The 23969-nt window shown below is 52.7% G+C and overlaps 1 protein-coding gene across 1 annotated transcript in view; it reads right to left on the reverse strand.

The window, feature by feature from the left end:
* The window catches only part of DSCAML1 (DS cell adhesion molecule like 1), a 347848-nt gene that overhangs the window by 45475 nt on the left and 278404 nt on the right, over positions 1 to 23969 (reverse strand). Inside the window, exons 12-14 of the mRNA XM_042958957.1 lie at positions 12073 to 12272; positions 11355 to 11451; positions 10604 to 10732 (exon numbers count right to left, since the gene is read on the reverse strand). Coding sequence (XP_042814891.1) covers positions 10604 to 10732; positions 11355 to 11451; positions 12073 to 12272 — 426 coding nt within the window. The remainder of the gene's footprint in view (positions 1 to 10603; positions 10733 to 11354; positions 11452 to 12072; positions 12273 to 23969) is intronic.

A 23969-nucleotide genomic window follows, 5' to 3' on the forward strand; every position in this document is an offset into this window, starting at 1 on the left:
ATTTTTGAATTAGTATTTGTGGTTTCTTTGGATAAATACCTAGAAATGGAGTTGCTGAATCAAACAATAATTCTTGTTTCAATTTTTTGAGAAACTTCCACACTGTTTTCCATAGTGGCTGCAGCAATTTACATTCTCACCAACAGTGCAAGAAGGTTCCCCTTTTTCCCACATCCCTGCCAACACTTATTATTTCTTGTGTAATCAATCCTTTGAAGGCTGAGAGCAGTGAGGAGGCAGCAGAAGAAAAGCCTGAAGCTTGCAGAGGCTGGTTCATGAGGTTTAAGGAAAGAAATCATCTCTGTAACATAAGAGTATTAGGCAAGGCAGCAAGTGCTGATGTAGAAGCTGCAGCAAGTTATCCAGAAGATCCGGGTAAGAGAATTAATGAAGGTGGTTACACTGACCAACAGATTTTCAGTGTAGATAAAACAGCCTTCTATTGGAAGATGCCACCTCGGACTTTCATAGCTAGAGAGGGGAAGTCAATGTCTGGCTTCAAAGCTTCAAAGGACAGGTTGATTGTCTTGTTAGGGGCTAATGCAGCTGGTGACTTAAAGTTGAAGCCAATGCTCATTTAACATTCCAAAAATCCTAGGTCCCTTAAGAATTATGCTAAATCTACATCGCCTATGCTGTATAAATGGAACAACAAAGCCTGGATGCTAGCACATCTGTTTCTAACATGGTTTGCTGAATATTTTAAGCCCACTGTTGAGACCTACTGCTCAGAAAAAAAGATTTCTTTCAAAATATTACTGCTCGATGACAATGCACCTGACAAGAGGTCCGATGGAGATGTACAACGGTTGCCATCTTCACACCTGCTAACACGATATCCTTTCTGCAGCCCATGGATCAAGGCGTCATTTCGACTTTCAAGTCTTATTATTTTAAGAAATACATTTCATGAGGCTATAGCTGCCACAGACAGTGATTCCTCTGATGGATCTGAGCAAAGTAAATTGAAAATCTTCCGGAAAGGATTTGCCATTCTACAAGCCATTCAAGAACATTTGTGATTCATGGGAAGAGGTCAAAATATCAACATTAATAGGAATTTGGAAGAAGCTGATTGCCACCCTCGCGTGGGCTTTGAGGGGTTCAAGGCTTCAGTGGAGGAAGAGGCTGCAGGTGTGGTGGAAATAACAAGAGAACTAGAATCAGAAGCGGAGCCTGAAGGAAGAGGAGACTGCATGGCCGCCGTTTCAGGATAAAACTTGAATGAATGAGGAGTTGCTTCTTATGGAGAAGCAAAGTAAGTGGTTTCTTGTTTTAAATTTCTTTAAATGTTTTGCTGATTTTTGAGAAAGAGAGGGTGAGCAGGGTAGGGGCAGAGAGAGAGGTGGGAGGAAACAGAGAATCCAGAGTGGGCTCTGTGCTGACAGCAGAGAGCCTGATTCAGGGCTTGAACTCACGAACCGCGAGACCATGACCCGAGCAAAGACGCTTACTGACTGAGCCACCCAGGCGCCCCAAGAAAGCGGTTTCTTGAAATGGAATCTACTCCTGGGAGAGACACTCTGAAGACTGCTGAAGCGACAGCAAAGGATTTAGAATATGACATAAACTTAGCTGATAAAGCTGAGGCAGGGTTTGAGAGACTGGATGCCCATTCTGAGAGAAATTCTACTGTGGGTAAAATGCTATCAAACAGCATCACCTGCTACAGAGAAATCACTCGTGAAAGGGAGAGTCTGCTGATGTGGAAAACTTTATTGTCTTATTTTAAGAAATGGCTGCAGCCACCCCAACCTTCAGCAACCACCACTCTGATCAGCAGGCATCACCACCATTGAGGCAGGACCCTCCACCAGCAAAAAGATTATGACTCATTGAAAGCTCAGATGATAGTATGCGTTTTTTTTTACAATAAATTATTTTTTTAAATGTTTGTTTATTTATTTTGAGAGAGAGAGAGAGAGAGAGAGCGAGCGTGGGCGAGCACTAGCAGGGGAAGAGCAGAGAGAGAGAGGAGAGAGAGAGTCCCAAGCAGGCTCTGTGTTGTCAGTGCAGAGCCAGATGTGGGACTCAAACTCACAAACCATGAGATCGTGACCTGAGCCAAAATCAAGAGACAGAGGCTTAACTGACTGAGCCACCCAGGCTCCCCTACAATAAACTATTTTAAAATTAAGGTACATAGTTTTTTTTTTCTCCAAACAGAATGCTATTGCACACTTAATAGACTACAGGATAGTGTACATGTAACTTTTATATGCACTGGGAAACCAAAAAGTTCATCTGACTTGCTTTCTCTTGGTGATCTGCAAGTATCTCCGATGTATGCCTATAATCATTGATAAGTAAGTACTTACTAATGCCACTCTGTTAATTGTTTTCTGCCTGTTTTGTAGTTTCTTTCTGTTTCTTCTTTTGGTCTCTTCACTTGTGGTTTGATGACTTTCTTTAGCAGTGTGCTTAAATTCTTTTCTCATTTTCTCTTGTGTACCTAGGTTTTCACTATGAGGCTCACACAGAATAGCCTATATATATAATAGTTTATTTTAACCTGAGAGCAACTTACGTTTGAATGCATTCTAAAACTCTATATTATTTATTCCTCCTGTTGTATGATTTTGATGACACACTTCACATCTTTTTGTGTGTCCATTAACTAATTATTGTAGTTATGCATTTTTTACTACTTTTGTCTTTTAACCTTCACACTAGCCGTATGAGTGATTAACCCACTATATTTACTATATATTTACCTTTACCAGTGAGATTTTTACTTTTGTATGTTTTCTTGTTACTATTTAGTGCCCTTTCTCTTCAGCTTAATGAAGTCCCTTTAACATTTGTTGTAAGATCAATTTAGTGGTGATGAACTCATTTAACTTTGCTTGTCTGGAAAACTCTTGGTCTCTCCTTCAATTCCAAATGATAACCTTGCCGGGTAGAGTATTCTTGGTTGGAAATTTTTTCCCTTTGGCACTTTGAATACACCATGCCACTCCCTTTTGGCCTGCAAAGTTTCTGAGAAATCTAATATCTTATGGGCTTTCCCCTGTACATAACAAGATATTTTTCTCTTGCTGCTTTATAGATCCTCCCTTTATCTTTAATTTTTGACATTTTAATTATAATATGTCTTGGTGTGGCTCTCTTTGGGTTTATCTTGTCTGGAACTCTCTGGGCTTCCTGGATCTGGATGTTTGTTTCTTTTGCCAAGGTAGGGAAATTTTCAGCCATTATTACTTTATTTTTGTATTTTTAATTTATTATTAAAATTAATTAATAATAAATTAAATAATAAATAATAGTTAAATATCAAACTAAAATAATTTTAATTATTAATTTTATTATTATTAAAGTAAGCTCTACACCCAATGCGGGGCTTGAATTCATGACCCCAAGATCAAGAGTCCAATGCTCTACCAACTGACCCAGTCAGGTGCCCCAGCCTTTATTATTTTAAATAAGTTTTCTTGCCCATTTGTTGCTTCTTCAGGAGCCCTGTAGTGGGAGTGTTACTCTGCTAGATATTGCTGCATAGTTCTCTTAAGCTATCTTCACTTTTAAAAATTCTTTTATCTTTTTGCCACTCTGTTTGGGAGAGTTCCACTGCCCTGTCTTCCAGGTCACTGATCCTTTTTTCTGCTTTGTCTAGTCTGCTTTGAACCCCCTGGTGTGTTCTTCAGCTCTGTAACTTCTCTTTGGTACTTTTTAATATTTTCTGTCTCCTTATTGAAGTCTTCTGTGTTCATCCATTCTTCTCCTAAGTTCCATGGGCATCTTTATGACCATTACTTTGAACTGGTTATCAGGTAATTTATTTACCTCCATTTCATTATGTTCTTTCCCCCTAAAGTTTTATGTTATTCTTTTATGTGGAACATATTCCACTGTTTCTTCATTTTGCTTGACTCTGTGTTTGTTTCTGTGCATTAGGTAAAATAGCCACCTCCCCTTGTCTTGAAGGAGTGGCCTTGTGTGGGTGATGAACCATATTGTTTAACCTTGCCCTAGCCCTTGGTTGTCTCTTGAACCTTTGTGACTGTCTAAACAGCCTGATTTATTCTGGATCGGTCCCAGTTGTTGAGGGTGTGCCAAGACCTGTCAGTGTTCCAGAGGGAGGGATCTTAGCACCTGCTGACTTTCAGGCTGACTGGAAGCCAGATTCTTAGACAGCAGCTTTTAAAGTATACAAATACATACTGTCCAATGGGACCGCAATCACAAACCCTGCTGGCCTCCAGACCAGGCCATCTGGAGGTGTCCCCTTGGCAATAGTTGCAAAAGTCAAGGCTCCAGACAAGTGTATGAGCTCCTTCCTGGGATGTACTGGTATGCTGTAGTGAGGCCAAGGGAAAGCACAAGGATGGCATTCCCTTAGCCCACCTTCTCTTAGAACATTTCAGTAGTCTTAGGATGTGTCATAACCCGAAGCCTGCCCTTTAGGCTGAAGCTCTAGGACAAGTGAATAGGTCCTTTTCACAAGAAGCCTGGGGTGTGTTTTAGTTTGCTGTCTGTGCAGTGTCCCGGGGGTGAGAGCCTGCCAAGAATTGTCTCTCTGATTGTTTCAGACCCATGGGGCCTAGAAACATAAGCCTGCCTAGCCACCAGACCCAGATGCTCAAGGGCTGTCCCTAATGTGGATTGTGTGCACCTGCTGGCTTTAGCAGGGCCACGGGAGATTGTGGGGGTGGGGTGCACCAGCTGACTCTAGTGGAGAAGAAGAGCCAATAATTCCCAAGCACTTGTGATGCACCAGGTGTGGTGCTGGACAATGTAAACATTCATCATTTACTCTTCACACCCCCATGATATCGGCACTACATCTCCGTGGCATCGGCAACCCCCACGTCACCAAATCCAATTCTTCACCTGGCCTCTCGAGAGTGTTCAACACTTGGACCTCTCCCTTTTCCTGACATACTCTTTCCTTGGCTTCCCTGATAAAACACTCTCTGGCTTTTCTCTTACGTCTTGGGCTATTTTTCCTCTCTCTGCTTTGCAGGTGCATTTTTCCCACCCTCCCATTAATGGTTAGATGGGGTTCTTCCAGTCCATCCTAGGTTCTACTTCTTTCGTTTTACAGAATTTCCCCATATTTGCCTTCTATTTCCATCTATACACAGATAACGTGAAGATTTGTGTCCAGCTGGACATCTCCTTTGAACTCAAGATTCTTACAGCCAACTGTTTACTTGACGTCTCTTCTTGGAGGTTTCAAAGGCAGCTCACATTCAACATGTCCAAGACAGAAGTCTTGACCATACCCCCTATAAACCCATCACCTTCCTCACATCTGCACCTCAGGAAATAGGCGCACGGTGTGCCGGGTGTTATTCCGGACTCTTCTATAGCTTTTGTGTCCCATGTATCTCTTAAATCTCTCCATTTCTCTCCATCTCCATCCCCGCCCCAGGCAAGCCACTGTCACCTCCCCCTTGGACCAGGGAAACAACATCCCAGAACCTACTGTGCACCCCCTTCCATGTGTTCAACACCCTGCAGCCATCCTTCACCCCACAAATAGGATCAAGCACTTTCTGCCGGCCGAACACTGTCCCGGCCCTGAGAGTGGTCTTCTCGAACACAAATCTGATACTGCTGTCCCCTTGCATAAAACTCTCCAATAGTTTTTCCTTGTTCTTGGGACAAAAACAAAATTTCTTCTCAGGACCTCAGGCCCTACAACATCTGGCTTGTGTATACCTTTCGGGCTCCATGTTTCTCCACTCTTTTCGTCTGAACTCCTACAGCATTTACAGCCCTCTTTGCCGCACAGGGCTCACTGTTTCAGTAGCAACTGGCCAAGGAGACACTAAGCTCCCTAAAGGCGGGAGCCATGTATAAAGCTTTGCCTGTCTCCACTTGGCATGTGCTGGGCACTTAAAACCCACTGTTGGTGTTAGATCCGAGCCACTGTGTGTCCTTTACTTTGGACTCAGAGTTCCTCTGCATTTTGTAGTCACAATAAATACCCCGCCTTGCCTTTCCCTTCCCTGCCACACTAGGCCGCCAATCACAGAAGGGTTGGGGCCTGGAGGGTCCCAGAAAGTGGCCCCTTTCTCTCTGCTTTTACCAGTCGTTTGCAGGTGGATTTGACCTTGTGTTCCCAAATCATCTTTGATGTTGGCATAAAAACTCTCTCCCCACAGCCCTTTCAGGCTAATGCATCAGAGTCAAATCTGAAGGCCTTTAGCTGATTTTCCAAACTTGATCACTGTCATCTCTCTGACCCTGAATAGCTGAAATTAGGGGCCCTATTTTCTTCTCTTTCCTTTTCAGCTCTGAGTACTGAGCTGGGTTTGGTGAATATTGTCTGTTTTAATATTCCCTTTCATATGAGCCTGGCTTACCCAGATTAACATATTTCATTAAGGGCGCTCTCTCCCTTTCTTCATCAAAGGGTTTCTGATGCAAAAATATTCTTCTTAAAAAATAAGGAAGTGGCTGGGGAGATGTCAGTGCCTTCTACTCTGTGGACTGCTTGCCGGGAGGGGACCTGGAGCCTCTGGTCTTTCAGAAGACACATTTGCTGTAGAGGGAGAGCAGCTTGGACAAAAGCCACATCTGGAGCATTTAGCTGCCTGCACTTGGGAAACAAATCCATTCTGCCTCTCTGACTTTCTCCTTGCATGACAGCACTAAGCCCCCGCCCCCACCCCCACCCATGGCAATCTCTCTGCAGCACCCAGAAGAGGTTCCCTGGGTCACGACGACCGCACACGACATCCCAGCATCAGTCCCTCTCACAGCCACACTCCAGCTAACACAGAACATCACAGCACACACCAGGCTGGCTCACCCCACAGTGGCCGACAGCTCGCACCAGGAGGCTGCCTTCTGGGCTTGGAGGGCCATCCTCAAAGAACCCATTCCTGCTCCTTGCTTGGGGAACAGAAGTGAAATGTAGTGTCTGCATTTTTAAAACTGCACAGCGCCATCTGATAGATTTGTGTGGATGGTGCTATTTATCATTCAGCATTCATGTATTATTACTCTGCTGCCCGGGGCCAGGAGAAGTCAGCGTGAGCGGGATGGTTTAGAAAGGGCAGACTTGGTAATTTCCCTTGGAAAATTAGCACGATGAGCAACATGGCAGAAAACCTGGCAAAGACAAAACTGAGGCAAAGGAGGGGGTCAGGAGCAGCTGGTCTGGACCTGGTCTGGGGGTGGTCTAGGGCAGGAGGAAGAGAGAGGGAGGGAGACCCAGCCTGGGGGTGGTCTAGGGCAGGAGGAAGAGAGAGAGGGACAGGACAGGGACCCGTGGAGGGTAAGGATGTGTCAGGCTCTGTGCTAAGTGCTTCCACGTAAGTCTCCACACTTGTTTAATCCTTACAGCCATTCTGAGAATTACACGCTATTGTCTCCATTTGACAAAGAGACGTCCAAAGTAGCTTGCTAAAGATCACACAGTTCTGATGCTTGGTCAACCCAAGTCTTCTGCTTTCAAGAACTGTTCTTGTTCTACTATTCCTTGTGTGGAAGGAGATCTACTTACACACACACACACACACACACACACACACACACACAGCTCCCTCCTTCCTTTGAGTCACCCATCTGTTCCCTAGGATACCTTTTTCAGTTATCACGTAATACTGTTTGCGGAGTATTACACATGCTTGGATAGTGCTTTGTAATGATTCTGAAGGCGTGTGTGCGTGTGTGCATGTGTGTGTGTGTGTGTGCGCGCGCAGTGTATGTTCTCACGCCAACTGCGCTGTAAGCTTCAAGGGCAACACTCTATTTCTTTTTCTTTCCCTACCACATGGCTGCTGCATGATTCTGCAAAAAATTATTGGCACTCAGTTCATGTTGCTGACTGACAGACATATATTTCAGCCTGCGAGTCCCATAGGACTATAAATTGCCACATGAGGTATGTGAGTTAGAAGGGAGAGAGGAACTCACATTTATTAAAGGTTTACGACAGCCCTGTGCTAGATGCTCTCTCTCTCTCTCTCTTTTAAAGCAGGCTTCACACCGAGCATGGAGCCCACCACGGGGCTTGAACTCACGACCCTGAGATCAAGACCTGAGCTGAGATCAAGAGCTGGAACTCGATCGACTGAGCCACCCAGGTGCCCCTGTAGATGCCTTCTCTTTAATCCTCAAAACAATCCCACGAGATAGGCATTACCGTTCCCACCTTATAGACGAGGAAGCTGTGCTGTGCTCACGGCTTCTGCCTGATGCCAGGGATGACTCCCTACGGCTCCCCCAGAACCCCCTTTCCTAAATGCCAGGACAGACGTCCCCCCAGGATGGAGCAGTCCAACCCAAGGGTAGGGGAAAGGACCAGCCGGCATCCCCCTGCTCTTGATCCTGTGATTTATCTTCCTACTGGCACAAAGCCCTTGTTGAAGGGAGCGTCTTCATTACCCCTCCCTCTCCACTCTGCCCACCCATCCTGGCACCCCCGGCTTGGGGGTAGGCTATGGCAGTCCCTCATCTTGCGGGAGAGCCGGAGGGGCTTGGGGAAGGCATGGATGTGCTCTGAAGATAGCATCTTTCCTGCCCCCCTCTCCTCCTGCATTGCTCTCCAGATGTGTGATGTTCTCAGCTTTGCCCTGCTCAGCGGGGCCCCGGGAAAGGTTGCCACACATTAGAGAGTGGTCCGCGGAGGGGGAGCAGGCTATGGGGCAGCACGGGGGAGGAGGGCGGGGAGGCGGTTGCAAGGGACAGTCGGAGAGGGGTGCGAGTGACAGCCCAGGCCTCCCCTCCCCTCCTCTGACAATGACAGGGCAGAGCCCCGCCAGCCATAGCAACCTGGCAGGGAGACGGAGCGGGCAGTGCCATACGGGGGTTGGGCCCACAGGCCCACCCTCTCCCGGGGCAGCCGCAGGAGGTCTTGACGTATGATATGGACACAGTCAGCCCCCTCTCCCCTCGTGCCCCGCGTCTCTGCTGAGGCCTGGCCACTCACCACCTCTCCCCAGCCACAGCCTCCCACTCCCTTCCCAGAACCCCATTCTTCCACGGACGCCAGATGTATCTTTCCAGGGTGCCGTGTTACCCAAGTCTCTCTCTGGGAGCTCATCGAGAGTGGCTCTCAGTGACCTTCCCCAGCAAAGTAAAAAGCTCAGCCCAGAGGCCCCAGAACACATTTTAGTCCCAAGGACTGTATCCAAGAGCCTTGTGCTAGACAGGCCACTCCCTGCGGTAAACTCCACCTGCTCCGGGCTCTGCCCTTCCCCGTTCCCTGAACCCAGGCCCATCACCTTCCAACCCCCACGTCCTAGCTCTCAATGCGGCACCTGCAGGGACGAGAGAGAGCCTTCCCCGGTGCCTCTGATAGTGGCAGCCAGTCCTCTCTGTCACCCTCTTCCCACACTCAGGGATGGACTCCTGGGTGGCCGGCTGCAGCCTGACTCTTCTGCCCAACGAGACAGTAAGCTTCCAAGGGCAGGGCGTCTCCCTGGAGAAACCTGTACCGGAGATGACTGACCTGGTGTCACGGACGGAGCTGCTTCTCAAGAGGTGAATATGCAACTCTGACTTTGCTTTCCTGGGTCTCACTTTGACTCACTCAGCAGCCATCTGCCGAGCATCTAAGCCCGTGGCGGGCAGTGTGCCAGGTGCTGGGAAAACAGCAGGGACTGAGACTTGGTCCTTCCCGAGGAGAGGACACCCAGCCAGCCACTGACTGTGCGCTGTGCTAAGGAAGGGTCTAGAAGCCCCCAGGAGAAACAAAACCTTGGAGCTACACGAAGACCTGAAAAATAGTTGGAGCTGGCAGAGGAAAGGGGGCTGGGGAGGGGTGAGTTCTCCAGGCTCTCTTTTCCCATTTCTGAATTGTTTTTGAAAAGCTGACAAAGGCTTAAATGAATGCAAAAGGTCCAGAAGCAGCCAGAGTGAGAAGCAGGCTTGCCTCGCATTCCCATGTGGGTGCCACCCAGGCGCCCTCTCGGGGGTAACCCCGGTGGCCCATTTCTCACGTACCTTCCAGAGAGAGTCAAACAGACATAAGCATGAGCCCCTGCGGCAACTCTGTGGCTTGGTCCACTCCAGGCCTCTCGCCCCCTCTGAGGCCCCCTCTTTGCCATTTCCTGCCACCTGACCACGGGTCCCCCATTTCCCCAGAGACCTGGGGGCCCATTGTCATTCTGCTCCACAGGGCTTCACGGCCTCATCGGTGCTAGCTAGGGTCCCAGGGGAGGGCTCTGAAGGGATACCAGGAGGACAAGACTTAGATCTAGGTTTTTCCAGGGGATCCCATCCCCCACAGACCACCAAGGTCCAGCTCTCTGACCCCCAAGCACTCCCATAATCCCAAACCAGGAGTGTCCAGATGACTAGCCAAATCCATGATGTCTCTGACCCCACAGATTCAGCCCATAGCCCTTTGCCTCTGGGCCTTTCAGCTGCTTTAAGTCAGACCACCTTGTCACCCTTGGCCCAGGGACAGTCCTGGAAAGAAGGGACTGACGCTCCTCCCTCCCCATTAACTGCCTCATCGTCTGCCCCTCTCACAGAGCTCTTAGCCCAACCAGAGTCCTGCCCTTAGGGAGAGATGAGGGCCTGTGCCCTGGTGGGTGCTGGTGTGTTTGTCTCAGATGGGCAGCTCTGAGGCCCAAGGACTCCCACAGGGGGGCACAGACAGGGCATGGGCACAGGGCCACCGTAGGCTGAGCCTTCACCCTACCTGATTTGTTCTTGTATTCAATATCGAAGCCCGTGATGATGCTATTCCCGTCGAATCGCTGGGTCCAGCGCAGGTTCATGCTCCGGGCCTTCACCTCCCGGATCTCCAGCTCTGGGGGGTCAGGGGGTTCTGGGGAGTGGCAGAAGGAAGGAGCAGAAGTGAGGACGGCAGCAGAGAGCATGGCCTCCTGCCTATCTCCAGAGAAGGCCAGGGGAATTGGTGCCAGCTGTGGTCTTCCCATGGGCTCTGAACCCGGGGTCAGGGCAAGGTGGGTCAGGGGGAGGCCCAGCGGTGGGGCTCAGAGGCAGAGTGGGGCCTAAGCTTGGTCTCCTGCTTTGTTCCCCTTCTCTTCGTTGGCCGGTGGGAGGGCAGGCCCTCTTGCAGGGATCCCCCTGACCCGAGAGTCTGTTTGTTCTCCGTGAAGAGCTCTCAACTTTTCCCGGCTTGACTCTCCCTGCCCTCATCTCCTCCCGGGTCCGGGACCTCAAACCCAGATGCCCCCCACTTCTGGAAGCAGCAGTGCGTTCTACAGTGACGGTGGTCGGTATAAACCTTGCCGTCCGAAGTGTGCCTGGAAGGACCCTTACTGCCCCGCTCTGGCTGGAAGGGAGAGCATAGGAAGGCTCTTCTCAGAGGCCAGTTCCTATCATCCTCCACCACGGTGTGGGCGATGACCCCGTTCTTGAGGTGGAGCTGGCAGCGGGCAGCCGGCTCCCTGGGGAAGGGCTTGGGAACGGTGGGGCACAGGTACCTTGCACAGTGAGTTGGATCAAGCCTCGGTCCTCCCCATATGAGTTGATGGCGTGGCAGCTGAAGAACACAGAGTCCCCACGGTCAGCTGGCTTGAGCTGGGAGGTGGCCCGCAGGGCAGGAGGATGGGGAGAGAGGGAGGAAATGGGGAGAGTGCTTTAGAGCTGGTCTGCTGAAGGGGGCTCATTCTAGTGGGGGGCAGCAAGGCCACGTCTCCTGGGAGAGGGGCCCACAAGGGACTTTGTCAAGGGCTCCTGTGGAGGAGTCCAGGCAGGGAGGGGCTGAGAGGGCACAAGGGGGAGAAAGACAGGGGCTGAGGGACCCCAGGAGAGTGGGGAAAAGGGGCTGAGGGGATCTCAAGAGGGAGGGAAGGGCTGAAGGTCGAAGGAGAAGGGGAGGAACTGAGGAGTCCCAGAGGGAGGGAGGAGCAGAGGGGTCCAGGAGGGAGGATGGAGTCCAGGGGTTCCAGAAAAGGGAGAAGGGCTGAGGGTTCCACACATTTAATGGCTGTAGGGTTGTCAGGAAGGAGGCATAGTGAGGTTCTAAGGCAGAGGCTCCCGAATGAAGAAGGGAGATAGGTAGGAAAGGGAAGGTGCTTTTCCGGGTGAGGGGAGGGGCTCCCAGATCCCCATCTACCTCCAACAGATACAGCAGTAAAATTGCGGGCTCCCCACTTTCAGAGAGTGGGGTCCCCCTGAGACCGGGGCGTGGTTGCTCACCTTCAGCGTGGAGACAACCTCGTCGCCGTTGTCCTTGGTGGCGATGGCGTACCTCATGACTCGGTCGGGGTCGATGACCGTGTCCCCCTTCTCCCAGCGGATGATGATGGGCCGCTCACCCCTGGCTGTGCAGTTGAGCTCCTTGGCGTGACCCTTGATGGCGATGGTGGTGTTGGGGTGGGAGGTGATCATGGCCGGGACTGGGGAGGGGAGGAGGTGCAGGAGGCCCCAGTGAGGTGGGGGGGTGGCCAGCCTGGGGGAGGGGCGTGTGCCTTGTGCAGAGGCCCCGCCCCCGCTACCCCTCCCCTGCAGAGCTCCTTAGCCCCAGGGACGGGGTCTATTAAAAGTTGTGGGGGCTGTCAGAAACCCCACTTGCCTATCTTCCTTTTCCGCCTCCCCACCCACGACTGGAGTGGCCTCTCTCTTCACCAGGGATTCTTATATTCCGCGGACACCTTTTCAGCATGTTTTAAAATGCACAATATATACAGAACTACAAAGGAAACCAGATATATTGAAGTATGGCTATACAAATATTAAAAACCTTCAAAGGCAAACTTTTCACATAGTATATCACATATCAATATGTGTTTTTTTTTTATTACTCTTTATCAAATGCTGTCTAGTGCTGAGTTCCATTAGCACGATTCTGTAACGGCGATAAGCATAAATGCGAGAAGTGTGGTATGAAAGCATCTGTGGGGGCTTTCTGCTGGTGGGGGCCTCGAGTGCTGCTCCTGCTGTGGTTTGTTGCTTATATTCAACATGGAAGGAAATACTACATTTCAGCTCTAAGTTGGTGGGAAAAAAGATGTGCTCTCTTCTCCTATGCAAATTCATAGACCCCTTGGATCAGATCCATGGACTTTCTGAGGGGGGTGGGGGGGTGGTCTCTGGACCCTAGGTTAGTTATGAACCCTACTCTAAAGTACTGGGGCCTTTGCTTTGTGTCCATGGCTCAGGCTCTCTCCAAGGCTCAGGCTCAGCTGGTTTACTCCTCTCGAACAGCTGAGAAGCTCCCCTGTTCATCCAAACAAAATGCAACAGAAAACCCTGCAGAGCATCGCCATTATTAAGGTCCCTCAAGCAGCTTTAACAGGTTTCTCCCCACCTCCCCGCTGAGCTGAGAAAATCACCAGGAAACAACCAAGGCCCCAGCTGGCCATCAGGAGGCCACTCCCAGTGCCCTGAAAAGAAGCGTCTAGATCTTGACCCTCTTCTGGGCCTGAGCACCTTGGCTAGCAGCAGGAGGAGGGGCCGGGCAGAGGGAAGGATGGTCTCGGCTGCCAGGGAAATCCTGTCCCCACTCTCCTCCCTCCAAGTCAACAAATATGCATTGAGCGTCCATGCCATTACGTGGCACTGTGGCAGGCCTGGGGGACACGCATGCTGTGAGACAGGGTCCTTGCCTCTTGGAAGGAGGGGGAGAGGGGAGGGGGACAGAGACCCCTGCAGGAACCCCATGAAAATGTGGAGGATCTGAGCAGTGTCGCACAGAGGTATTAGGAGAAATTACCTTTGACTGAGGGTATCTGGGGAGGCGCCATCCATCCATTCAGCGAGCATTTATTGAGCACCTGTTATGTGCCAGGCTTTGTACTGGGTTCCAACAGTGAACAGGACAAACCAGACCTCAAGGAGTTTCATGGTAGCGGTGAGCACAGACAAGACTAGCAATCCTGGCACAGGATGGCAAGTACTATGCTGGGGAAATGCATACGGGACACAGCGGGACTTAGGTGGGCACCCCAGGCCATGCGGCCTGCTAGAGCAGAGACAGCCGTACGTAGGGCAGACCCCAGGAAGCAAAGTGGTGTGATGCACCTGCAAGACTGTCCTTGCCCCTGCCTTCTCCTCACCCCCTTCCTGGGAAAACCTGCCTGTCTGAGTACAGGACGCAGTGGCTCTCGTCTGCGGGATGCCCGTTAGCCCATTAGCCACTCTGGAGCCCACAGACTGGGCTGGCAGTGGTTGACAGTGAGAATCAGACATCACTCCACCTTCCCACCCCCACCCATGGTGGGAAGAGGACCCCTCCCCACACCGAATTCTGCAGAGCAGAGACCCAGCTCATCATCATACCCCATCAATGGCCTGCTTGGGCAACCGTGCAAGACGGCACCCAGTCTCTGTCCAAACACCCCCCAGCTGCCCTCTGGGGCACCGGGTCCCTGCTCCATGTCAGGGGCTGATCTTTTCTTTGCCTCCCAGTGTCCTCAGGACTTTTCTCCCCTCCAGTTTTCATCTTTTTAAATGGAGAGAGTGAGAGAGAGTGAGAGAGCGAGCTGGGGAGGGGCGGGGGGAGGGGGACACAGAATCTGAAGCAGGCTCCAGGTCCCGAGCTGTCAGCACAGTGCGATCCCATGAACCGCGTGACCATGACCTGAGCTGAAGTCAGACGCTTAACTGACTGAGCCACCCAGGCGCCCCTCTCCCTGCAATACCCTCCAGTATTACAGACCTACTCAAAGTTCCTCCCAGCAACTCTCCAGGGTCACCTGACTTCTAAGGACAAAGGATGCCATGCAGCCCTAACGATGATGTGCCCTGAGACACCAGTCGGTGGGTGAGGAGACATTTGAAACATGTGTGGGGGATGAAGGGCAGTGTCTGGTGTCCCAGAAGTCACACGATGCAGCCAGCCACCTTCTCCGCCTTCTGTCTTACGGGACTTGACACTGAAGCCAGCCCTGGCCCCTGGCCCCTGCACCAGCCTCCGAGCACAATCCCCAGCCCTAGCTCATCAAATAACGAAGCAGATAAATTTTATAATGCACAGCATTACACCAGGATATACAATAAAACGCGAAAGACAAATAACGAGGTGCAAGTTATAATGAAGAAAAAGCCTGCAGTCAGAGACATCCGTGTATGAATTATTGACTAAGGTTTTACACTCTCAAGGATGTGTGGAGGAATATTTTCCATCAAAGATTTGCATAATTCACTCGTATAAACCTGGGTAGAATATAGAGTGAGATTTTACATCAACAAGTCAGGCCTTGCATTGCAGATGCCTCCATTTTTTTTTTTTTCTGAAGGATTGAAATGCAGGGGTGTGGGGGCAGGGGCACACGGGCTATCTCTGCTCTCCCCACGGTGAATGGCCAGAGACAGGGGCCGGGGACCCCTGAGTGGGCCAAGCCCTGAGGCCTTCCTGGAGAAGAAGAGGTTTGAGGAAGTCGGAGGAAAAGAAGAATCTTCTTCCGGTAGGAGCACTTCAAAGCTCCGCACCAGATCGAGAAACTTGTAGCACATCCCTGTTTTGTTCTCCAGGCAGGGCTGCCCTAGCCTGTCCAGGGCATGTGTGGGGATCATAAAGGCACCCCTCTGGCTGGATGCAACCCGGTGCCAAGAACCGTAGTCTGGCCAGTGGGAAAAGACCTGGGCTTCAGGCTCCACTTGCCCCTTAGGCCCTGCACCTTTGAGCAGTGCACAACCTGTGCATCCGTACATGCCAGTCCCACCCCAGGGAGTCTTCCCAATCATGTTTGTTTAAAGAGACAGACATGGGGGCAACTAGAGAAAAGAGGGCCTCGGGAGATCCTGGATAGGTCTCAGAGCCCACTTGGTCCTTTAGCCCCGGGGCGGGGGTGGGTTCCTTTCAACCACGGTTATTGTAGTGAGTATCGGCTCAGTACAACCCAACACTCTCCTCACGGCCTCAAGGCTCAGAGCATGTTCAGAGGAGCCCATCTAAGAAGAGGAGGCTCTTCTGTGGCCCCCCCACCCAGCTTGAAGGGGTTGGGGGCCAGGCAGGCGTGGGCCCTACTTGTGTCTTCACCAAGTACGGAGCCTTTAATACAGTATAGTCAACCTCAGGTTCACCACCTGTGGTATGAAGACAGGCCACCTCCCTGCAGAGTTGTTTTGGGGGCCAATAAGTCCGTATACGTGAAGGGCCTGCCACGTAGCAGCTGCTGGAGAAACCTGGGTACTATTCCCATCCCGGGGCTCTCAGGCCCCTCCCTCTGCTGTTCCAAGACAAGCCCCAGATAAACGCATGCACCTCTTAAGATGTCACTTGCCAGACTATTCCACAGAATCACAGAGACCTAGATTTGCAGAACCCAAGTAACGTTCGATATGGCAGTTACCAGCCACATGTGGCTCCTGGGCGCTTGAAATGTGGCTCCCACGAACTGAGATGTGCTGTGAATGTACGGCTCGCGCTGGGCTTCGAAAACGTAGGAAGAAAAAGAATAATGCAAACTGTATCCTCAAGAATGTCGCACTGGTTACACGTTAATATTTTAGAGACACCGAGTTAAATGAAACACAGTTGACTCTTGAACAACACAGGTTGGGACTGCATGGGTCCACTTACAGGCGGATGTTAAAAAATAAATACAGTCCAGCACTGTGAATGTATTTTCTCTTCCTTACGATCTTCTTAGTAACATTTTCTTTTCTCTAGGTGACTTTATTGTTAAGGACACAGTCTATAATACACACGACATGCACAATATGTGTTAATGGACTGTTTACGTAATGGTAAGGTTTCTGGTCAACAGTAGGCGATTAGCAGTTAAGTTCTGGGGAACCCAAAAGTTATATGCGGATTTTTTGGCTGCTTTGAGGGGTCGGCACTCTTACCCCCTGCATCGTTCAAGAGTCAACTGCAAACTATTACTATGAATCTCACTTGTTTCTTTTTTCACTTTTTGAACGTGGGACAATGAGAAGAGTTCAAGTTACACAGGTGACTCGACTTTGTTCCTGCTGAGTGACCCAGACCCTTTGTTCTACAAAAGAAGAAACTGAGGCCATACAGGGAAGTGATTTGCTTACGGTCACACCGCTAGGAAACCGCAGTGTATCTGAAGGGCGGGCCGATGGGAGAGGGGAAGCTCGCCACACAGGGCTGGAACACTGATGGCAGATGCTGGGAGAGAGATTCCCCAGTTCTTTAGCATCACAAGGACAGCCCCAGGTGACTCATGAAACAGGACGGCTCGTCCCGGGCACTCCACGGAGGACATTAACAAGCTGGAGTGTGACCAGGAAGATGGGCACAAGGCAGACTGTGAAATCTGAAGAGTGGCCGAAAACCGGGGGTCTGTAACTTGCGGGGAGGGGCACAGCAACAAGACACAATGGTTCTTGATAAAGGGGGAAGGACAGACGTCCTGTGTGGCCGAAGAAAGAATTTTCTGGTAGTTTTGCTGTTTAGGGAAAGTGTTGCAATGGGAGGCAGTGATCCCCTGCACCAGAAGTAGGCAACCCTGGGCAACCCAAGCAGGACCAGAGGACCTCGCCCTTGGGAGTGTCTGGGTCTCTGGAGAGAGGGAAAAATGTCTGGGTCTCTGGGAATCTGGCTCACTGTTCTGGGAGGCAGTTCTATGATCCACTACACTCTCCTTGCCTGCAGGAGTCTGCAGCCCTCTGTCCTCGGCAAGAAGCAGACAACCTGCCTCCTCTCTTCTCTCTGCCCCGCACGGTCTCCCTGCCAACGCCAGAACGGAGAACTCTACCGCTGCGCCTCTTCCCCAGCCTCGTCCCCGGCCTCCAAGGGCCACAGTGCCCTCCTGTGCCCACACACTGGGGGCCCATCTGCTCTCCTCTTCCCTCCCCCTCCCCCTTGCCTCTTGCTCCGGATGGCGAGGTCTCTCTGCCCCACTGATTCACGGTCACCAACACGACTGAACCTAAACACTCACTGCTCTGTGCCCCAGGGGGCTTTCTGGGTTGAAGGCAGCCCCCCCCCTCACCCCCCCTGCCCTTAAGGATTCCCTAGAGAGATGTTCATGTCCAGTCACCTACCCACAGGAGCACAGATACACGCACACACACAAGCAGTGATAAGAGCACACCCCAAAGTCACCAACACAGTCAACTGTGCTCTGACATCCTTACCATATACTCATACCTGGCGTCACATACACATAACACGATGCGGTTGTCGGCTGCATGTCGATACCCTGATGTTGCCTAAGGTACACCTACCCACAGCCCTCCGTTACATAAGTGCCCCCGCCGTCCACACACACACACACACACACACACACACACACTTTTATGATTACCTTTCACCGGGAACTTACCCTCTACCATGTGCTGGGAGGATTCTAGTACTTTAACTGAATTAACTCAGGGGACGTAGGTCCTGTTGATACTCCCGGCTCCAAAGCCTGGGTCCCGACGTGTTTCTTGACTAAGCTCTACGGCCTCCCCGGGCCCGTGATGCCCACGATGGAGCGGGCGATAAGCCGCGTGCTTTGCCTCTTGGCTTTACCGCTCAGGGATTCCCCCCTCAGCAGCAACCATGAGAAGTCTGATTATCCTCATTTTTCAAATGAGGAGACCAAGGCTTTCAGAAGGCACTTCTTCCCTCTCTAAGTCCCCGCTACTGTGGTTGCAGGGGACGGCCACCTCTTACTGTCTGTCTGCCATGCACGCACACACGGCATCTGGCCTTGGAAAGTGGAATTTGGCTGGCGCCGAGGGGCTGTGGCTCCTCTGTGGTGGGCAGCCCCAGCAGGACACTCCCGGGCAGGCATCAGGGACTGCAGCTTTGGGGGCACAGCAGGGGAGGAAGAGAAGGGATTGTATGCACAGGGCTGAGTCCTGTGTGACAAATGCTAATAGCAGCCACATAGGCAACATGATGCGCCAATGGGACACAGGAGGCTTTAATGAGATACAATTTCTCTGCTTTCCCGCAGTGTAATTCAATTAACAGCCAGGAAAACCTAATTTCTTTTTACGAAGAGGGGTGCAGGGGGAGATTCTCTGGGGACTCGGGAACAGGGAGGGGCTGGGCGGAGAGGCATCGAGGAGACCCATGTAGGCCAGCCGCCTCTAATACACAGCCCCTTCCAATACGGCCCCTTTAGGCGGAGAGGGAGAGGGCGGGCCATTTCCCCGAGGTCCTATAGGAAGTCCTGCGTGCACTGAGCCAGTTTTGTCCAAAGCGTTACAGTCCCCGCGCCCGGTACGCTGCCTGGCACCACACGTGGCCAAATCAGAGCAACTCTGGTCGAGGCCACAGATGACATCCAGGGCCCCTTCCCTGATACCCCATGTCATTGCACTTGTCCCTCCTGTGGGCATAGGGCATCCCCGGCACGGTGCGCGTCTTAGACGGCAGTGTCCTGGGATCCTTGTCTCTGGCTGTGAGACTCCCCAGGGCGGAAGCATCTCTGTTCAGGGCTCAGCATATCTGTGGAAAGCTCCCACGCGCAAGGCACCTCTCTTGTTCCCTGCCAGTGCCCCGGGCCCACCTGCTTGGGTCCGCAGTCAGACTCGCTCCAGGGCAGGGAGGAACCTTGTCGGGCCTTTGGTGCCCAGGCCGCTGCTTTACAGCCATGCCGAAATTTCAGATTTTCTCCTCCTGGTTCCTCTGGGGCCTTCTTGGCAGGCGTCACGGAGAGGAGAAAGGCACCAGGCTGGGCGGAATCCCCCCCCCTGCTCCGGGACCCTCCTGGGGCAGCAAGCCGAGGGGAGAGGAAATCAATTTCAGAAACAAGACAGTTGTCAGAATCCGATGTAACCGGTTCCCGTCTGTGAAATTACTCGCAGGCCGGCTCCTGTCACCCCTGAGGTCCTGCCCGGACCAGCTGCTATTTACATTTTAATTTGATGTGAGAGGCTGATAGATTTTTAAAACACCGCGAGACAGCTCTGCTTCCTTGCTCACCCCCAGCCTCCACAGACTTTCCCACCAACCCCAGGCTTGGAGATGGGGCTCTGGGGCCCCTAGACTCTGCCATGGGGACTGTGAACTCTGCATCTATTTGGCCCCTCCTTCACTTCCAGTTGACCCCTTGTCTGGGGCCCTACTTCCCAGGCTGGGGAAAGTTCCTGGCAAGTTTGCATAGACCTTGAGCAGCCTTTGCAAGGAGCTTAATTCTTGTTAAGGAGGGGGCCTGGGGGGGGGGGTCTCAGCCCCTACATTACCGGTGAGGAAGTGGAGGCTCAGAGAGGTTAAGTGGTTTGTCTAAGGTCACACAGCTGGTGAATGGCAGGAAGGAGGCCAAGCCCCAAGTCCCCTAACAATTCGTCAGCTCCCTTTCCTTTGGTTCCATTCCAGCCTTCTCCTTCTGCCTGCTTGATTTTTCTCCCACTCTGGGCTTTATCCCAAGAGTGGGGAGCTGGCGGGGCGGGGGGGGTGTGCGGATGATGTAGTGCCGATGAATCCCGGGGGAGTGCAGGAGCCCGGGATCTGGAGCGGGGCTGGGCTGGTGGGGCCAGGAGGCCAGGCCAGGTGGGGCTGGCCGTGAGTCAGGCATCCTCTGTCTCCGTCTCCCTCCCTCTCTTCCGCCTGGTGAGTGGAGCTCAGCTGGTGTTTCTGACAAGTCCCCAAGCCACCAGGGAGGGAAGATTCAGTTATGAATACCCAAAGGAGAGGAACAGTGTGTGTGGGAAGGGGAATGTGGAAGACACAGAACGGGAATGCCACCGGCTGCTGGGAGAGGCCCGATAACATGCGGAAAAGGCACGGAGTGTCACATTCCGAGAGGAAGGACGGGCACCTCTCCATGTCACTCCCGGACCGGAGTATGTAGTCCCCACGGTGTTTTACGTTCCCGAGGCCTGCACCGTCCGGGGCTTTTCAAGTGCATAAACTCACGTCATCCTCACAACCACCTTATCTTGGTTCCCACGTTTCAAATGGGGAGACTGAGGCTCAGAGAAGTAAACCGCCCAAGGTCACACAGCTAGTAAGTGGCAGAGCCAGGACTCGCCCCAGGGGCCCGTGGTTTTACCCACGATGCGACACCGGCCAGAGAAGGGCAGTAGACAGGCGACCGGGTCGTCAGCACTGGGGTGGGGGGCAAAGAGCCCAGCTTCTTCGAAGAGAAATGTGGTCACATTTGGGGGCAAGAAGATTGGTCTGGGAACCAGGAGACTAAGGGGTTGGGCTATTTTGCTCTCCTAGGTGGGGGGCCTGGGGAAGAGGGTGCAGGAGGTCCTCAGGGCTGGCTGCACATACGAATTACCTGGAAAGCTTCAAAAAAATACTTGTTGCACAGTCCCCATGCTCAGAGCCTCTGGTTTAATTGGTGCAGGGTGGAGGCCGGGGTGGGGGGGACTTGTCACACATGGTTTGGGGAGGAACCGTGGGGCTGGATGGGCCTCATCTTCCACCTCTGGTTCCTCCTCTGTGGCAGGGAGGACAATCTTAAAGCCAATAGGATTGGAGGCAGGGCGGCAAAGTCCTGCTTTTCTTCACCGTCTCCAAGGAAGAAGCTTTCCTTTTCCAGGAAGTCCTTCTGAGAGTCTAACTGAAATGTCTTCAGGATTTGCACAGAGCTTCTCCCTAGTTAGGAAGCTCTGGGCATGCTAAAATGCTTTTTTTGGATATCCCCCTCTTTGCCCTCTGAGAGAAGATTTTCCAGGGGACAGGAGATACCCCCCCCCCCCCCCGAAGGCTCTTGAGAGCTCTGTAAACCCACTTGTCAGAGGAGAAGGGAGCCTCCTGGCTCAGCAGCTCTCATCTTTTGTTTCTGGAAGGATTACATGTACCCATCTGAGGTGAGTGGGCCCCTCCTTCCCCCCATCCAGCCCACTCCCCTTCCTCCCCCCCAGGCTTGTGTCTCCTCCTTGTTAACAAGATCGTGACAAGAACACAAGAACGTAGCCCTGTTTGGAGGTGTGAGATAAGCTGCCACAAAGGGGCATTGTTGGTGCTCGGGGTGGCGGGGCGGGTGGTGGCTCTTTTAGCTCAGCCAGGCAGCAGCTCCAGGCTTCCCCAGAGAAGAGCTGGTGTGTGTGTGGGGGGCGGGGGGGGCGGGTACCTTCTGGTGCCTGCTTTGTTTTCTCCCTTCTTAAAGAGCCAGGGCCGTGGCGTTGTTAATTTGATTGCACCCGCTTGGGCTGCATGTCTCCCCTGATTTGCCAATCTCCACCTGAAGCATGAGATGAATTCAAATTGCATGGAAGCAATCAGCTTCGCTCTGAGGGGTGGTGGGGAGACGCCCGGGGAGCCGGGGGCCCGTGGGACCCTAGCTGCCCACCGCCTGCGTGCGTGCGGGCACAGCTGGCAGGGTCGGCGTGTGCGTGAAGGGCTGGGCTGAGGGTCGTGAAGGGCGGCATCTGTGAGACTTGGACCGCAAACCTGCTCCTGCTCCAGGGTGGTCTCGGTGGAGACCCACCGGGCCTCGCTTTCTCCGGCTATAAAATGGGGTCAGGCGGTTCTTCTTTGGCTCCTTGCCAAGGAGTACAAAGCGGACTTGGGGAGTATTCTCACGTCAGGGTGGGAACCCGCTTCTCCCCCGTCTCTGGTCTTCCTTCTCCAGAATGTTGGGAAAATGATCGCTCATAACAAAAATAGCTAACACTTACGGAATGCTTATTACATGCCATGCGCCTCGATTAATGAATTATCTCATTAAATTCTGTGGCCCGACTCCCCCACCGTTCTAGAAGGTGGGAGGCGTTTTTATTCCCATTTTCGAGATGCGAGAACACTCGACTCTGAAATTACCCTGAACACCGGAACGCTTTCAGGAACAAAAGGAGGTGGTGCCGACTTGAGTTACTTGGAAAGCACCAGGTCATCGCCGCGAGAGCACCCTAAACCAGGAGTCAGCAAACTTTCTGTGTGTAGGGCCAGCCGGTAAACATTTTAGGCTTTGCAGGCCCTAGGTCTCTGTTCAGATGACTCAGCCCTGCCACCGTAGCTCGAAAGCGGCCGTGGACGGTAAGACGGGAGGAACGGGAGAGGCTGCGTTCCAGCAAAACTGGAAGCCGGCCAGGCTTGGCCCCAGCCCCGGTGTGCTGACCCCACCCCGGCCCTAGAGTTCGGCACACAGGAGTTTCTGGTTGGGACACTGGTTGCCTTGAGACAAGGACAGCCGAGGGATGTTGGAAGGGAGGGCGTCTCGCCTTGCAGACTTCTGGAAAGCACGCGTGTGTCGAATACATCACCGGGCACGGGTACCGGTACGGCCTGAACGGTGTCCCCCGCAAAGGGATACGTCAAGTCCCCAGGAGAGACGGGCGCGGAGGAAAAGGGGTGTAAGGACTCCCGGGGAGAGGCCGGGGCGCTGCACCCACAACTCGAGGGCTGCGGGGAGTCCCCGAGGAGGCAAGGAAGGACCCTCCCCAGAGGCTGCAGAGACGGCACCGCCCTGCCGACATCTTGATTTTGCACTTTTAGCCTCCCTGGATTGCGAGAGAACCCATTTCTGGTTTTTTAGGCCCCCTGGTTCGCGCTCCTAGGAAACAAACACAGGGATCCAGGGCGGGAGAGAGATCTTCCCGCCAAGTGCCAGGGAGGAGAGGCCGCGTCTCTCCTCGGTGGAGCTGGAGGGGACTTTCCACCCCCTGCACCGTGGGGAGCCCGCTCCCCGTTACACTCCCACCCCACGCGCGGGCTGGCGGTAGGCAAGCAGGTTCGAGGGTCTGTGAGGGCCACACACGCTCGACCCCTACCCCCAGCCCCAGAGATAGACACTCACTCAGTGAGCGCTCCGTGACTGCTGAATAATGGATGAACGGCGGCAGGCCTGGGCACGAGCAGACGTGAGCTGGAGAAAGTCTTCAGAGACTCCATCTGGCCGTGTCTCGAGCCTCTGCAGACCTGAGAGGCCAGACGCAAGCCCGGTGCTCCTGGGCTGGAGGCCCCGAGGACCGGGCAGGGACGGGGGAGGGGGAGGGGTTCTGGGGGGGATTCTCCAGTGTGCCCACCAGTCCCCTCCTTTCTGGCCCAGGACAGGACACCGGCCAGCTACACACAGACTCGTGAGTCACCGTAGGGGGGTGGGCACTGCATCTGGGCCAGCAGGCTGCTCTAGGTAGAAACCCTGGCAGTGTGGCAGCCAGTATCCGGCTGCCTCAGAGCACGCCGCCGTCCCACCTTGCCCTGGCCACAGCGAACACACCCGCCCTCCATTCTCATCTCCTGTATTTCTACTGGTGGCACCACGGTGCTTCTCATCGTGGCTTCAGGC

Source organism: Panthera tigris, chromosome D1 (genome assembly GCF_018350195.1).
Source record: "Panthera tigris isolate Pti1 chromosome D1, P.tigris_Pti1_mat1.1, whole genome shotgun sequence".
In the NCBI taxonomy this organism is placed as follows: domain Eukaryota; kingdom Metazoa; phylum Chordata; class Mammalia; order Carnivora; family Felidae; genus Panthera; species Panthera tigris.